Below are 18,163 nucleotides of genomic sequence, written 5' to 3'. Positions count from 1 at the left end.
TTAACACCCAAAGGAATAGTAATTCAACAAACCGATGAGCAAATAGACTAATAAGACACTTCTCAAAAAAAAAAAAGAAAGAAAGAAAAATAAGTGGATAATGTATGGGAAAATGTTCAACATCTTTAGTCATCAAGGAAATGCAATTTCAAATTATGCTACCATTTCATCATATCCCCATTAGAATGGTCATCATCAAGAAAATGAAAATATTGTATTATAAACTCTGAGAGAAATGTTGGGAGGAAAGAAGGAATCTTTACACATTGTTGAAGTGGGTACAAATTAGTGTAACCACTACAGAAACCAGAAAAATGGTTACAAAAAAAAAAATTGAGCTGTCTTATGACCCGGCTATACTGCTCCTAGAACCACACCCAAAGGAATCAGATGCCATACAGTAGACTTTGGAAAGTCAAGCCCAGGTATGCATCTGCCTGCTGCAGCTGTAGCCTCGGGCTCGCACTCTCCCAGGAGGAGTCCTAGAAGGCAAGCATATGCACACACACACACACGCACGCACGCACGCACGCACGCACGCACACACACAACTTTCACACACACAGAGGGTTGATGGGCTTTTATACATGTGTTCACAGCTGCTTGTGAGTTCATACGTGTAGTAGTCATGTCACATCCAAAAGACATGTGTTTCCTAGCACTTCTTTCTATCCTCTGGCTCTTACATTCACCCCTCTTCTGTACGGTTCCCTGCACCTTTAAATGAACACTTTAAGGAATCACGTCTTCTGATAATGTGTCCTTGCCCAAGAGCAAATCTCATTTCCAGGCAGCTAATGTGCAATCAAGACCTGGTCTTCTCACCTCGACTTGAATAGCTGGAAGGGCCACTGAGTTTCAGAGATGACCGTGGAGCATCCGAGGCCTTCACAGAGACCAACAGCCCAGCTTTTTCCTGGCAATTCTATTTTTGCTAGATGGCCTAAGCACTCCTTATGCATTGCCTGCCTGCTAATTTTGACAGTCTGTCTCCCATAGAATGCATGGCCTACCAGGGTAGGTTTACTTCAGGAACCTCTTCTGTACTGTCCTCTCCTCTGTCAATACCTCCAGGCACACTCCTAGCCTCGAGTCTTTGGTTTTGGGTTTTTGAGACAGTGTTTCTCTGTGTAGTCCTGGCTGCCCTCCCAAGTGCTGGCATTAAAGGCATGCACTACAACAACACCTGCTTGCCTGTTGTTTTGGGTTTTTTGAGACAGGGTTTCTCTGTGTAGCTCTGGCTGTCCTGGACTCACTTTGTAGACCAGGCTGGCCTCAAACTCAAGAAGTCTGACTGCCTCTGCCTCCCAGGGTGCTGGGATTACAGGCGTGCACCACTGCATTCAGCGCCTTACTATCTTTAAACATGGAACTGTTGATGGCCAAACTCTGCCCAGACAGGGTAAGCAAATCCTCAGTAGTTCCTGCCTCACAAATATGTCTCTCAGAAATATTGGGCCAGAAGACTGAAGATGATGCTCCAATGTTATAAAGAATTTTGGGTGACTGCTCAGGCAGCAAACGGTCTCTGTCATCTTCTCATTTGGGAAGCTGCTAACCTGTACTCCCTGTATCCTCAGGTAATTAGGTAATTAATAATTTTATTCCTTCTCAAGTCTCTGATGGGGTTGAAGACCAGATAGTTTAGTTTTACAATTAAGCTTAGTTGTTTAGGGGTTAAGATGTTTTTGGGTCTAGATAGATGTTTTAAGTTGATAATGAGATATGACAGATATTGATTTACATTCAGAATTTTAGATGCATCAAGCTAGGAAATATGTTTTCTTCAAGGCTGCCAAATGCAAATAGCCAAAATACTATGAATGTAACACACACACACACACATGTATATATACATATATGTAATACATACATATATATTATGTATATATAATTCCTGATTGTTTCATGGTTCTTCTTGCTGTAAGCAGTTTATTGTATATATGTGTAATAATATAAATGTATATGTAAAAAATTAATAAAAAATTGTAAAAAAAAATGGAACTGACTCTTTTTTTTCCCCAAGTCTTTGCCTAGTCTTCCCCAATCTGTTTTCCTCAGGCCAATCAGTCTAAGATTCATCACTTCAGACATAATTTTCTCCCAAGGAAAACAAATGCTTTTTCTTTATCACAACCTCATATGAAACACCAATTATTTCCCACATAGCACTTAGGATTCCGTCCGCCTGCTCTTCCAGCAGTGCTGTTCAGATCTGCTCACCACTGCAATCTTTTTTAAATGTATTATACTTTATTCATAGTACATCCTGAATGTTATCCCCTCACTTGTCTCTTCCCATTCCCACCCTCCCTCCCTCTTCCACCCTATGCCCCTCCCTAGACCTCTGCCGGAAGAGGACCTCCTTCCCCACTCCCCCACTAGCCCTGATGAACAAGACAAACTGCTTGCTTCAGGAAGCTTACTATCCACTGAGAGAAGAAGGGGGTTGAAAATGCAATATTTCTCTATTTTCCTAACATAAAAACCTAAGCCAGTAATTCGCACAAGATCATAAACAAAAAAAAAGAGAATTCAGATTAAACTCAAGATTGATTCAGGAAATAGGGAGAAGACACTGTAACTTACTGAGTTATCTGTTGTGACCTGAAGTAGGCAATATTTTTTTCTGAATTGCAATAACCTCTTCTGTGAGTGCCTAGTAATCTAGAATTGCCTAGAGCTGTGAATGCATCAAATGGTATACAAAGAGTCTCTCATCACATGTTGTTTTTAAGTCTATGATATGTGACTGGTCTGAATTTCTTATGCACAAAATGGACATTTTTTTCTAATTTTATAAACTTCATTATAAAAAAGAAACTTCAAAATAAGAACATCACACACTAAAAGTAACCAGAGCCAAAGTCCATACAACTCATGAATTTCTGTACAATAGAATAAGCATTAGGAACAGAAACTGTGCAGATTGAATTTCACTTTCAGTATTTTATGTATTTATCCACAACCCAAAACAAAAACAAAATTCACAATAGAACTTGTAAAAGTTTATGTCATCTGCTATAACTCATAGCCAATACCTGCATTGTGTCCTTCCTTGTCAACTAGTATTTAGCCTTTCTTTTTTTTTCTTCCTGTTATACTGTACCCACATGTACATTTGTTTACACATAGTTAGATTCTGCACATCAAAGAACATGTATGTTTTTTTTCTTTCTTGAAATTGTATGACCTCACTTAATATTATGCATTCTAAGCTCATCCATTTTCCCGCAAGTTTTTTCCATTTAGAGCTGAGTAGTATTCCAATTTTTATATATACCAAGTTTTCATTGTCTATTCATCTTTTGATAGACAGCTAGCTTCATTCCACTTCTTCAGTATTGTAAATAAAGCAGCAACAAACACATATATCTCTATGGTAGGCTATGGAGTTCTCTGAGTATGTGCCCAAGAGTGAAATAGCAGGTCACATGGTAATTCTATTTTAATTTTTTGATAAGTCTCCAAACTGATTTCCACAATGGCTGTATCAGTTTGTGCTGCCATGGACAGTGAATAGGGCTGTCCACCACATTCTGTCCGGTTGTTGTCACACTTGTTCTCAGGGGCCATCTGGCTGGTGTATGCTGTTACCTCACAGTGGTTTTAACTTCCATTTCCCTAACGGATAGGATATTGAAAACTTTTTAAAATAATTATTGGGTTGGGAGTGGTGGCGCACGCCTGTAATCCCAGAACTCTGGGAGGCAGAGGCAGGCGGATCACTGTGAGTTCAAGGCCAGCCTGGTCTACAAAGTGAGTCTAGGATAGCCAAGGCTACACAGAGAGACCCTGCCTAAAATAAAATAATTATAGGCCATTTGTGTTTCTTTCTTTTAGACCATCTACTCAGTTCATTTGCCCATTTGTTGACAGGCTGTTTTAGTTTCTTGGTATTAATTTCTGCAATTCATTGTAAACCCTGGATATGGGCCCTTTGTTTGAAGTGTAGCAAACATTGTGTTTCAAGACTTAGAAAGAAAAAAAGAAAAGTCCTCAATTTATAATTTTGTAAAGTAGTCCCATGTTAAATTTATACTTTTTGAATATATTCACTTAGACAAAATAGATCACTAAACTGTAAAAATTAGATATCTTCTCTCTTATCAGAGCTTGGGTAAGAGCAAAAGTCAGCAATCAGGCGAAAGGCCCACTGTCTGCTCAGTCCTGAGAGAACAGAGATCTCAGGAACAAAGACATTCCCATGAGTGAATTAGGTGATATTGACAGAGAATGTCAACTCCAAATAAACAAGATATTAACACATGGTGTTATAAAGAAATGCAGCTGCCAAAGTATAAGGAATAGGTGGCATATAGTATTACATGTTAGGTAGGTGACTATTTGGTGACCAGAGAATATGCACACTTCTGTCGGGGTGGAAAGGAAAGATAATCTTCAAGCTGAGGAAAAAGGCTGCTAAAAGGTTAATAGGTGGGCAAGTGCAGAGAATTTAGAAGGAATTGTCTATCAAAGGTTCATGTAGTAAAACAGAGTAAGCTCTTACTCATAAAAATATGATACGTAATTACCTAGGAAGAAGTGGTTTGTGCTGTGCTGTGCTGAAGCTTAAGGTAAGTTTAGTTTAGCAGGAGAAAAGATCTTGGCATATGCTGGGGAGCAATGGCATTAAGTTCTGAGGGCTGGCTTTGTTGCACGTAGGTAGATTAGTATTACATTTAGCTCTGGCTGAGCATTTTTATTTTCTTGTTATCCCACTTAGGTTTGATTTTTACAACTTACTGAAACAGAGAGAGAGAGGAGAGAGAGAGAGAGAGAGAGAGAGAGAGAGAGAGAGAGAGAGAGAGAGAGAGAGAGAGAGCAGCTCTCCTGTTGTTAATGCGGCAGCTTGTATTTTTACAAGCTGGGGGCATATGCATAAAATCAGCATCTAGAGCAAGAAAGAGCACTGCAGCACCCTACATACCCACTCACGCAGAGTGACCACCATCCCAACTTCTTACAGCATATATTAGCTCTGCCTGACCTTACACTTTTATGTAAATGGAATCATGTATGATGTAATCTTTTGCACCCTATGTTTAATCTTAATCTCAACCTTAATGCTTAATCTTAATCAGTCTATATCATGAACAACTGAAGTCCAGCTTCAGCACCATGTTTGGACAACTACTTTAACATAAGCCTACTTCATATCCACAGAACTGGATTACAAGAATTTTTATTGCAAAGGAGTGCTGTCACATTAAAACAAAAATGTACACATAAGGACTTAGCATAGTTAACTGGCATCTGGCTGCAGCTGCTATACTGGACTCAACATCTTAGTCTGTGCAAGCCTCCATGGAACCATATAGTGCTAGTTCTGTTTGGTGGGTGGCGGGGGGGGGGGAGCGGGGGGGGAGGGGCGCAGGGGGGTGTTCACTCTCTCGGCTGAGTCCAAACATTCTACTCACGTGTAATAACAAACTTGGCTGCTGGCTCTAGCTCCCTTTTTTAGCCAAAGGAAAAGTATTTCTGTTACACATCCATCCTTCATCTAGAAACTCCGCTTCTCTGTTACTGATGACCTTAATGAAATACCATGCGGTTGTCTGTCATACATTGCCCTCTCAGAATATCCCCAGAACCTAGCACAGGCGCATGAGAAGTACTCAATAAGTAAGTGCTAACTGTATTAGGACTTAAGAAATTGTCAGAATATACTTTAAACCTTTGAGCTATGGTTGGCAAAGTCATAGCAGTTAAAACTGAACAGAGCTGAGAAGGTGGCTCAGTAGGTAAAAGGCGCTTGCCTGGATTCCATCCATAGAACCCATGTGGTTTAAGCACATTCTATACTTGACACTTGAATAAGCATAGCAGTCCTAAGAACTTCAGGAAAATAGGCAGTATATACTCTATGAAATTCAGTGTGCTTCAAATCCAATAGCTTTAAATGTACTCATGCCAAAAATACTAAGTTTGCAAAGTTTCTGCCACACCGGTCACAAAATTTCTCTCCCGAGTGTACTTTATCTGGTCTATGTCACATATTCTCGTTGAACATATCTGTACTCGTTTCAAAAAAAAACTGTGAGAAGTTAATAACCCAAAGTATCTCTCTTGATTCAATTTACCCTACACTACCTAATACATTTTCATTTCTCAGGGAATATCTCTTCAAATATTATCGTCTGTTTTACATTAGAAATTAAAGATCTGATTACCTGGCAGGCTTATCACTCCATAACGGATAAATAAAACAGTACATTACATGGTTATAGAAGACGAACTAAAAGATCTTCAGAAAGCTTCTTGACTGTAAGGCAAAAACTTGTTTTATTTCAAAAGCTAGGAAATCAAAGCTATTTATAAATTTGTTGTGTAAACATAGCTAGTATTCCATGGTACTATTAAAACTCAACATTTTCTAAGCCCCAAGATTTTCTAAGCCCCACTGATAGAAATGAAATCATCATAGAAGCATGAAGGACAGTAAGAACATTTTGTGAAGCACTCAGTAAATACTTCACAGGGCCTGTGACATATGGCTGACGCTTTAACATTCTAAAGAAACAGTAGATAAAAGGGTAACACTGCAAACATAGGCATGAAAAAAGTACCATTATACATGTTCCTGGGAGAGCCCAATCACCAGTAGGATTGAAAATGAAGTGTAGAAACCAGCCCCAGGTAGACAATAAATAAGAATCATTATTATTAGGCAGCCCTAGAGATTTGATCCATCTACATGTTATTATTTCCTTCTATTTACAACTGAGGTAAGAATGTATATAGCAGTGTTATTTTACATACAAATGAAAATAATTCTGGCTTTCATATATAGTGTTTCAAAATCCTGTGAGCCTTCCACTGAGAGGTAAACTCCTTCTCAGTGAGTTAATTTCAACAGACTGCTAAGCCTAAAGAAACTGAATAATGGTGATGAACTGACTAAAATAATGCAATATTGCCAAAACCTGACTGGTGGGCACTTGGCCTTCCCAGATGAGACTCTTAACATCAAGGCAGTTTTTTGCTATTTCTATAAAATGAAGCCCAAAGGAATGTGCAATAACTCAAATAAAGAGATAAGCATGGCCATATGCACAGTCTTTTTTTTTTTTTTTTTTTTTTTTTTTTTTTTTGGTTTTTCAAGACAGGGTTTCTCCATGTAGCCTTGGCTTTCTAGACCAGGCTGGCCTTGAACTCACAGCGATCTGCCTGCCTCTGCCTCCCGAATGCTGAGATTAAAGGCGTGCACCACCACGCCATGCTGCACAGAGTCTTTATGACAGATTTCAATGTGGGGGTTGAAAGAAGCTAAGAGATTATTCAGTGGATGAACAAAGGAAAAGCAATTCCATTTTGAAACACAACAAAGGAAGGGCAGATCCAGGTTGGCAAAAAGAAATCCGCTTTGAACATTCTATTTTCAATGTCAACAAAAGTCACATGGAAGTATTTAATAGAAGTTGAAAATGTTTCTGAGCGAAGCTTGGAGAGGACACGTGTGTTAACAGATGAAATCGCCTGCAAAGGGAGTTCTAAGAACTCAGTGTCCGACTCAGGTCCTGAGGGCTCAATCATCCACGATACAGAGCCGAAGTGAAATGAGCAACACCAAGCCAACTTGTACACAGATGCTTTATTTGGATGTTAGTAGATTTCAACATTGTCTGCAAGATTCTCTTACAATGCAAAGTTTTCTCATATATTAAAAAACTCAATTTAGTCAATGTAATTGCTGTATTAATGTGAAAACCTTATAACAAAACACAGTATTGGAATGTGTGTAGTCAGTTTCCATGCATGTATGGCTGCTACCTGTATGTCTGGCATCTTCAGAAAAAAATTGAAGAATCCAAATGAACAGTAAAAAAGATGACTTAAGATGCCTGACATGTTTCTGATTACAAATCTTGCAAAAAGCAACAAAGCAGTTAACTGGAGGATTCAACCAACACTAACCCAAATATATACTATGTCCCATAAGCCCAGGCTTATATACAATATATTAACATTTGTGTTAACTTAATGCTCAAGGAAAATTATGTTTTAAAATATGTAGCGTGTCTGAGATATTTTACTTTGGCAATTGAAAATTATTGTAACCAATGCAGCTAAAGGCCACATTTTTACAAAATGAATTATGTGCTATTATTACCCCAAAGTAGCTGAAATGATATAGTATGATTTTTTCCACAATCATTGGTTTTACAAAGCAAAATTTCTGTGAGAAGCTCATTAATTAGAAAAAAATCAACATATTTAACATGCTAAGAAGATTCAAATTGTTTTACCTATTTGCTATCAGGAAGGCATAATCTTAGAACCACCATACATATTCTTTACTTCTCACTAACATATAGTTTGCAAAAACTAGCAATTGGATTTAAAGCTTAAAACCCCTTTAGGTCTACTGTTGAAGAACTAGGCATTAAAATATTCAGTAGTCCCATCTCTATTAACAGATAAATATATTTTTTTTGTTTTAATCTTAAGCTGTTTGGTTTGGTTTGCTTTTGAGGCATAGTGGTGTTTTGGTCTTTGTAAGAACCTGCTTGGGAATAGTTGGATCCATCAGTTAACTTGAGAACTTGCCATCATTTGCTTATCTTTTCACACAGTGCAAGTGGTAGTCGCTCTTTCCGTCTCTCATAGCAGCAAGCCGATTCTGCTACTTTGTATAGCAGCATACTTTAGGAGTGGAGAGGGAGAGAGTGTGTCAATCATAAATAATCAAACTACAGTGTACAATTCTATTTGCCTGTCAGTGTTTAGGTTGACAGCACACCATTATATGTCTCAAAAAATTACATAAAATCTCTACCACATAAGCAAAGACATTCTTTCAAAAAGAAATAAAATAAGTGCAAACACCTAAACAGGCAACTGAAGCAACTGCTGAAACCTGGAAACACAAAACATTTATAAAAGGACAAAATATTTGTATAAATAAAGATAACATTTTCTACTTCTGAAACATTGAGTAAATACAATAAACTCCTAAGTGCAGACTGTTTTAGGGAGCAAGGTACCATATTGTTTTTTAAACAAAATGAAAATTTCAAACACATATACAAATCACCAGATTAATTTATATGACTCTCCAATATAATTTAAAAGAAAATATTAAATTATTATTTAGTACATTTTAGAACTACTTTATAACCAACATGATTTAAAGGATATAGTGCAATATTTAGGTAGATGTGACATACAGTATAGATACTGTATTCTTTGCAGCTATAAATTAACTATCTCATACTTGAAAATCAAAGTTATGCTTTACTGTGCTAGCTGTAATGACAAGAAACAACACTGGATCTAGACACCCTGTATATATATATAAATATCTACATTTAAGCTTTAAAAATGAAAATAAATTATAAAAACAGACATCTTTCCAATTTACAAAGTTTTCCTGCTCCTACATATTGTACAATACATTCAACAAAATTCTCAGTTCCTCTGAGACTTTAAAGAAATACTGACTCTACCAGTAAGAAAAAGCTCATTTCAATGCTTTTTTAGTACTATGCACAAATAAATATGCTTAACACTGTAGTTAATTTCATTGTTTTTGAAAAATACCAAAATTAGTAGTGCAACTTTCTAGCTTCCTTGAGACTCCTTCCCACTGTATCTCCTTATAAATGGTAGTCTACATAAGTCAGCACACATGCAGAAGTACTTCAAAAGGCCCTGTGCTACCTAAATACAGACTTTCATAGAGGTCACACATACTTGCTTATACCAGACTACAGCCTTGAGAAAGTAGTGACATATATTATATAATGAAATTAAGGATAATTTACTCTGGAATTACACATGAACATCCTTATTTTCCCTTTTTGTTATTTAAAAACAAAATTTTAAACTCTCAGTTCTTAAAAATATAAATAATGAATCTGCCTACCCCCTACTTTAAGTGGCTTTTTTGTTTTTTTGTTTGTCCAATATAGAAAAAAAATACAAACCATTTTAGGGATGTATTGAAACCTTTAAAAGAACTGAGACAAATTTCATTGCGACCTACTCTAGCATAAGATACAGCAAGGGGCCAAGACATCTTATCAGCTTTAGTAACAGTTAGAGTATTAGAGCTCTTGAAGTGCTGCTCGCAGCTGTGTAAGTGCTCAGATATCTTCTTGCTTGTTCAGTCATGATGAGCTGGTCTTCTGTCTTCCCATACACCACGGTTTCCCATTCACAATTTGACTGTGAAGGAAATATCAATGTGAAAATTAGTAAAATTAACTACCCAAACCACTTCATAATTAGAGTGTGTATGTGCACGTGTGCATGCATGCACACGTGTGTGTGACTTCTACACAAATATGTGTCGAAGGAGCCAGTTCTCTCATTCTACCACGTGGGCTGCGGAACTCAGGTCATCAGGATCGGCAGCACGCACCTTTATCTAGTAAGCCATATTGCCGGTCTATATAACTAGACTTAAAAATCAATTATTTTGACTAGGAATTTTATAAGTAACTGTTGTAAAGTGTTTTGATAATAACATTGTCTTTTTTCAGGACAGAGTTTCTCTGTGTAGCCTTGGCTACCCTGGACTCACTTTGTAAACAGGCTGGCCTCGAACTCATAGCGATCCACCTGCCTCTACCTCCCAAGGGCTGGGATTAAAGGCACGCACCACCACACCTGGCAACATTGTAACTTTTAAAATGAGGTATATTTTTAAAGACATACTAAAATATTAATGATCAATTTTGTGTAATTATTATAATTATATATATTGTTCACTGGCCTGTGGTGGCAGTATAATAGTTTTGTTCCCAATAATTCTCCACAAATCAAATTAATCATAACAGGAAAATAAATCAAACTGATAATCTCTTTTTGCCCCCTAATTTTGCAGAAGTTTTAAAGAGAAGAGGTATAAATGTAGTTCAGTGGTAGAGTAGAGTCTAGCATGTGGGAGACTCAGGAGGGGTCCCCAGTACCAAGAAAGAAAAAAAGGACTTAAAGGGAAGATGTCAAAAAATGAAACACAAGTGTACCCTTGTTGTTTTCTCTTTATCAAAGGATAAAGGTTTCTACATGACATGTCAGAGCCACTACATAATGAACTGTCCTAAGAAGCACTAAGTCTTAGATCCTGTCTCAAAGCAACAACAAAAACAAACAAAAAACAAAACAAACAAAAACACTCTAAAAATCTCGGGCTAACAAGTCCAATTGTACAGATGTTATGTGCACTGAGGAATGAGTCTCTCTCAAACCAAGGCCTGCTTCCAATGACAAAATAATTTTTTATTGTACTTTTCAACTTAAACTTTAAAAGAAAAAGTATAGCTTGTGATCGATAAGTTTAAAGTGATCATTGACTAAACAACAGCAAAAATCACTAAAGAAACTATAAATCCGTACCTGAAGACTCTTTTCCAATTTGACAGCTTTACAAGTGTTAGGGTTTGGTTTCTTTTTAGTAAGTGTATATGTTTTGTTGGCTGAATTTATATCTTGTTTTTCAGGAGTCAAGTTGCACCTATTGTCATGTATTTCCAATAATGGTATCATTAATAAAGATGTTGTAAGTATATTTTCTGACTAAGAGAAAAAAGAAAGAGGAAAATAACTAATTCAAAAATAGAGACAAGAGACTACTGAGTAGGTGGTAATGGAAGCCCTGTTCATTTTCCTCCTAGGAAGCATTTGGTGCTGATGAAATTTCTAATGATATATCTTGGTAATTATTTAAAATAATTTCTAGTGCTATAGTAATATTTTGGTAATTCCATACAATACTAAAATTTAAAGCCTTGTGAACCACCATTTTTTGACATCATACAAAAGGCTAACTTCTCTCAAAATAAAATTAGTTAAAATAATAATATATTCTTCAAAGATAATACATTCTCTCTGAATTAGGCAATATAATCCTAAATTTTCTGTGACTCTCTTTTAAATGATCTGGCTAAGCAGTACATATGAAATGAGAACCACCATGACACAATACAGCCATTTAAAAGCATGTATGACTATTCCATTCCTTTTCTGAGTTATGGAAGAGGGTGTAGGGAGGGGAGCACGGGTGGGGATCAGGTGTGCAAAGAGCAGAGGTGGGAGGACTGGGAGAGAGAAGGAAGGGAAGCCGAGGTGGGAGGGCATCTCTGAGACAAGCTGGAGACCCATGACAGGGTAGGCTCTTGACAGAATATGGGGGTGACTCTAGCTGAGATGCCAACTGAGGAGAACATTAAGACAGAAGTGTCCACCTCCTAGCTAGGCAGGACTTTCAGTGGAGGGAGGGGGACACCAACCTACCCACAAAAAACTTCAACTCAAAATTTACCCTGCCTACAAGAAGTGCAGGGATAAAGATGGGAGTAGCCAACCAACGACTGGCCAATGTGAGACCCACCCCCACACCATTAATGATGCTCTACTGGGCCCAGACAGGAGCCTAGCATAGCTGTCCTCTGAGAGGCTCCACCCAGCTGCAGATCGAAACAGATGCTAAGACCCACAGCCAAACATTAGGTGGAGCTCAGGGAGGATAGAAAAACCCAGAAAGGACACGAACTCCTCAAGAAGACCAACGGAGTCAACTAACCTAGGCCCACAGGGGCTTACAGAGACTGAAGCACCAACCAAAGAGCATGCATGGGCTGGACCTAGGCCATGCTAGGTATGTAACTAATGGGCAGCTTGGTCTTTGATGTGAGCGGGCTGTCTCTGACACGACTCTGTTGCCTGCTTTTGGACCACTCTCCCTACCCTAGCTGCACTGCTTTGTCTGCCTCAGTGGAAGAGGAAGCAACTTGACAGGCTGGGGTGGGCTTGCACTGGGGGGAGGGGCTCCCCTTTCCTGAGGAGTAAGGGGAGGAGGAAAGGGGGAAGGGGGAGTGACAGGGAGGCAAGGAGGGAAGGGGCTTCGATCGGGATGCAAAATGAATAAATTTAATATAAATAAATGCATATTAAAACATGTATGAATTCTTTACAAACCTGCATGTCTGAAATGTCTTCAGTTAGTAGCTGGGTGCCTTGTTCTTCTTTGTCCCAATTCTCTAAGGCTAGTGATTTTCTGACTTTCTTCACAGATGCAGAATGCTAAGAAAAATAATTTACAATGTAACATAGCCAAGTCTCTTGGACATGATAAACATTCATTAGCAGTAATACTGGAAGAGCTGACATGGGAAAAGCACACCTGCAATCACAGTTCTCAGAAAGTGGAGGCAGGAGGTTTGCAAGTTTGAGGGCAGCCGAAGTTATAGGAAGACCCACCTCTAGCTCTGGAAATAAATACATACACAATGCTCAAGATTACCTCTTGTTTGCAGCTTCTGTAAGCAGATTCATCTTCCTCTTTGAGGAATATGTCTGTTCCAGTTTCTTCTTTTAAAACTTCTCGAATGTCTTCTTCCAAGAAGGCAAGTGGCTGGGACTAAATTATTTTTTTAAAAGGTTTTAAAAAGCAATTGCCAGAAATTCCTTTTTTATTTCTGTCTGTGTATAAAAACTAGTCTTTTGGCCTGACAAAACCACAAGCCTGACAACCCAAGTTCCACCCCTAGAGTCCATGGTAACAGGAAAGAATTAATTCCCCAAAGCTGTCTCTAACTTCTTCAGGAGCATCCTGGCATGTATACACCCACAATTATAATAATAGTTTGGGTTTGTAGACCAGGCTGGCCTCAAACTCACAGAGATCTGCCTGCCTCTGCCTCCCATAAACCATCTTTTACACTTTTCCAATATTAACAAAATTATCTCCTACTTGATATAGATATTTAAATTAATCAGTTTATAGCAAAAATAATTACTTAAAAATATTAATGAATCCACCATTAAAATTACTAAAATTAGAACAAAATTTAAATCGCCACTAAAGAAACAAAACTTAAGTAATTTTTATTTCTAATAAACATATAAAAATATGTATACGTCTAGAAAATTCTAGGCTTTTCTGAGGTTATTTTAAAGGTAACAGTGTTTATGAGAACACAGATAACTAAAACATTTCACATATATATGACTTTGTGAACTATTGCTACCACAGCTACAAGAATAATAGTAGTGACAACTAAGCACTCGCTAGAGTGAGACTAGAGACAAGCCCCTTTATTTTATTGTCTCTTTTAGCGTTACAAAAAAAAAAAAAACCTGGGAATACTTAATAATGTGTATATAGAAAACTGAACTTCAAGAAGGATCCTTGACCTATTAGTTTCCTAAGCAGTATTATTTAAGTGATTATCTATATAAAATATTAATTCTACTGCAGTAAAACTGCTAAACTACTAAATAAATATTTTAACATTAAGCATGCCACAGACAACTGTTTTCTTTTAGTTAACATGAGAACATACAAATTTAAAATAAGGCAAGCAAAGCATTCTTTAAAGGTCAAGAAAGATTAACACAAACTCATATTCATAAATTATGAAATAAAATTTTGTTTGTTTCAATTAACACTTTTTTAATACTAAAAAAATCAAAATGGTAAGAACCAGTTTGCTTGCTTGTTTGTTTAAAACAAGGAAAGTGCTTGAGAATAAAGAGTATACATACCACCATTTTAAGAGGTCCATATTTCTTTTCCTGAGCAGCAAGTGCATTCTTAAAAGGAGTAGGAGTCCTTGGTGTGGTACCCAGGATAGATCTTCTAATAGTAGGCGTTCTAAACCTAGTCAATCATCCAGATATTCATGTTACTGTCACAACATGAGCTCATATGTTAGCGAAGGCAAAACCATGTAAAAGCATAAAGTACACTTTGATTATAGACGTATGCTTTTAAGGTATCATATAGCTATTTGAAATATGGTTATCTAAAGTAGTTTATACTCTAGTTAATAATTTAAAAAAGAAAGAAATGACTTAGAAAAAAGTACTAACTAATAAAAATTTGTGTTACATTGACCAGTTTTCAGTATTATACAGTATTATACACAAAACAAAAGGTTGTGACTTTAAAAACAATAACAACTTGCTGAGTGTGGTGGCTCATGCCTTTAATCCCAGCACTTGAGAGGCAGAGGTAGGCAGATTACTGTGAGTTCAAGGCCAACATGGTCTATACAGTGAGTCTGGGATAGCCAAGGCTACACCAAGGAACCCTGTCTCAACCCCCAAACAACAACAACAACAACAAACTTCTAAGTCCTATAGACATAGAGATTATGTGACATGCCATTCACTGAATAAAATGCTAACACATCCTTGGCATTATGCTTTCTGTTTTCCATAACATAATTATTAGTACAGACTTACCCTACATTTTCTTTTTGATCTTTGGGAGTTGCTTCTTTTTGAAGAGGAGTTGTGATGAGAACTTTCTGCCCACAAATTGGGGTTGATGTAAACGAAGGGTTTTCTATATTAAGTTGTTCATTTCCAGGACATGTGTTAAAAAACTAAAAGGGGAAGAAAATTCAGACAATTTTTAGAACATCAAAATTCCAATACAAATATCAAACTGATGAGACTTCTCTATTATTTTAGAAAAATATTTTAAATAATATTACATTTATACTCTACTTCATGAAATTAAGCTCCATAAAAGCAAGAAATTTCTGTTGTGTTCATTGCTGCCTCCCAGCATTTTGAACAGTTTAGCATATGATAAACATTTAAGAAACAGTTGTCTTACAGTCATGCTTTATAATAGCACAAAAAACTTAAAACAGTATTACATCAAATATAGATCTACAGACGCCCATACATAGGTATTACAACAACTCTTCTAGTTTTGTACAAGAGTATAACTGAAAAAGGCAACTGTGAGCTGTTATTCACAAATTATACTAAGTGTATTTTTCTCTGAGAGTATCTAGAACTCAGAAAAGAATAATAGCTTGGGCATGGTGTGTGCACCTGCAGTCTCAACTATTCAGGAAGCACAAGTTTTAGGATGAGACATTGTTTTGTTTATTGAAAGTTAACTGTCTGGCAGAGCTGTCTGTCTAGAAGACAGCACACATACTTACACAGACAAAATGACAGTCCACTTTCTAAATTATACAATGTGCTAACTGAGTCTTAACTTATATACTGTTATAATTGCTGCACATTAAAACCTTATTACCTTTGGCTTCCAATGTCTTTTGAAAGAAGATTAAGAGAAATACTGTGACATATAGCTTGGAATATGGTAAGATCTCAATAAAAAGTATTCCTAATATATATTTGCTGTTAGAAACATTACTAAAAAGCTAAGCAGGTAGTTTTGGACATCCAAACATGGAATTCTTAGAGTAAGTAAACTGTTGTCTAGATTTCTTCCAAAGAATGTCAAAAAGGGAAATTTAACAGGTAAATGAAAATCTAAGTTGCTGTATGCAGATAAGGTCTATTTAGACCATATCAGATATATATGCTGAACAATCAAGGATCGAAGAGTCATGCTGGATCTTAGTATCGGCCCTGCATTAGTTACTTTTGGACAAAATCATTTTACTTTTAGGGGCCAGTTTCATGAAAAAATAGGACTATATGACATAGAAAAATTCCCTTTAGCTCTTGAAATTCTAGGGTACTATAATGCAAATATGACCCTTTATGAGTTTATTATTCTCATGGATACATTTAAACATATCTACTTTTGTGGTAGCAAAAAAACCCAATGCTTTAAAGATACTAAGATCTAATTTAATTTAGCTTGTCAAGATTTGCAAACATAAATGAAAGTATTAGTACCTGTGAAGGAGAAAATGGTAGTGTTTTCACTGGTGTGTGCTTTAGTGCTGTATTGCTGCCGTCACTGAATGAGCCGTCACCAAGCTCACTGCCTAGAGACTGACCCACTCGTACTCTTTTCTTCTTTCTGAGGATGGTTGGTGGAGTGCTAAACTTGACCACATTTGGGGATGTTAAAGGAATAGCTTCACTGTCTCCACCATTACAACTGTTCTTTTTCCCTTCAAGCACAAGACTGACATTAAATTGACATTCCATGGCTCCTTCATTATGTTGAATTCGCATTAGTTTAACTGGAGTAGACTTGACAGGAGAGGCAGCAGCATCAGAAAGATCAAAACTGGTAACATCACTCCATGCTACAGGATCCTAGAAAAAAAAATTGAATTCTTAACTAAAGTTAAGCTGTAACCTAGGTAAGTATGATCTGAATACAGGATGATAGTTTCTAACAAGCTATTTACTCATTTTTACCAGTAAAAACAAGCTTTGTCGCCGGGCATGGTGGCGCACGTCTCTAATCCCAGCACTCAAGAGGCAGAGGCAGGTGGATCACTGTGAGTTCCAGGCTAGCCTGATCTACAAAGCCAGTCCAGGACAGCCAAGGCTACACAGAGAAACTCTGCCTCAAAAAACCAAAAACCAAAACAAACAAAAAGCCAAGCTTTGTCTAAGCACCTTTGTTTAATTAATAAGCATGACCACCTTAGATAATACCAATTTAGAAAATTCCAAGATAATGTTTTATCTAATGCAGTAGCTGAAATTTTCCACTAAATATTTTACATTAAAAAAACAAAATTATTTTAGACTATTACTAAAAAAAGAATAACTTACCATAAACCATTCTATTTACAAAAAAATATTATGAAATTCTACATACCCATTTGGCAATATGTAGAGAACATATACTTTGATTTAGAAATTCAATTTAGCTGAGTACATAATTGTCATGATTCAACAAAAAGCCTTCTAAAATATTACTTGTTATTGGTGATACTAAAAATATAGATACCCTCTAAATGTACAATAACAACAATGCATTGAGTAAATAAACTGCCTAACAGTCATATGACAGAATACTATAAGGTGCCTAAAATTCATGTTTAATGTTTTTAGGTCTAGGTAGATATTTTAGGTTGATAGAAATGCGATATGATAGATTCTGATTTACATTCAGAATTATAGACTCTCCAAGATAGGGAATATGTTTTCCTTACGGTTGCCAAATAGAAATAACCAAAACATTAAGAATGTAACAATATAATTAATGATTGTTTCATGCTTCTTCTTGCTCTATGTAGTTTGTTTTATGTATAATAATATAAATGTATATGTAAAAAAATTTTTAAAGAACACATCAAGAGGCAGGTGGATCACCGTAAGACCAGCCTGGTCTACAAAGCGAGTCTAGGACAGCCAAGGCCACACAGAGAAACCCTGTCTCAAAAAACCAAAAAAAAAAAAAAAAAAAAAGCCAACCAAACCAAAATGAACATATAAAAATAATATTTTCAAGATCCAGGCATAGTGGTATACACCT

At 36.7% G+C, this 18,163-nt stretch overlaps 1 protein-coding gene across 3 annotated transcripts in view; it reads right to left on the bottom strand.

Annotated features, from left to right (window-relative positions):
• Positions 1–7,575: 7,575 nt before the first annotated feature.
• Positions 7,576–18,163, bottom strand: part of MYBL1 (MYB proto-oncogene like 1) — a 36,993-nt gene continuing 26,405 nt past the window's right edge. The window contains exons 10-16 of one of the 3 annotated variants that reach the window (XM_084779246.1): positions 16,621–16,989; positions 15,196–15,338; positions 14,494–14,608; positions 13,250–13,366; positions 12,925–13,029; positions 11,344–11,523; positions 7,576–10,170 (exon numbers count right to left, since the gene is read on the bottom strand). In XM_084779246.1, the coding sequence (XP_084635372.1) occupies positions 10,042–10,170; positions 11,344–11,523; positions 12,925–13,029; positions 13,250–13,366; positions 14,494–14,608; positions 15,196–15,338; positions 16,621–16,989 (1,158 nt within the window). In that variant the 3' untranslated portion in view covers positions 7,576–10,041. The remainder of the gene's footprint in view (positions 10,171–11,343; positions 11,524–12,924; positions 13,030–13,249; positions 13,367–14,493; positions 14,609–15,195; positions 15,339–16,620; positions 16,990–18,163) is intronic. The other 2 variants (XR_014778683.1, XM_084779247.1) reach the window with 2 other exon arrangements.

This window comes from Acomys minous (genome assembly GCF_964271855.1).
Source record: "Acomys minous genome assembly, chromosome: 1".
Lineage (NCBI taxonomy): Eukaryota > Metazoa > Chordata > Mammalia > Rodentia > Muridae > Acomys > Acomys minous.
The sequence above is the reverse complement of the archived record's forward strand: the minus strand, read 5'-3'. Positions and strand labels throughout refer to the sequence as shown.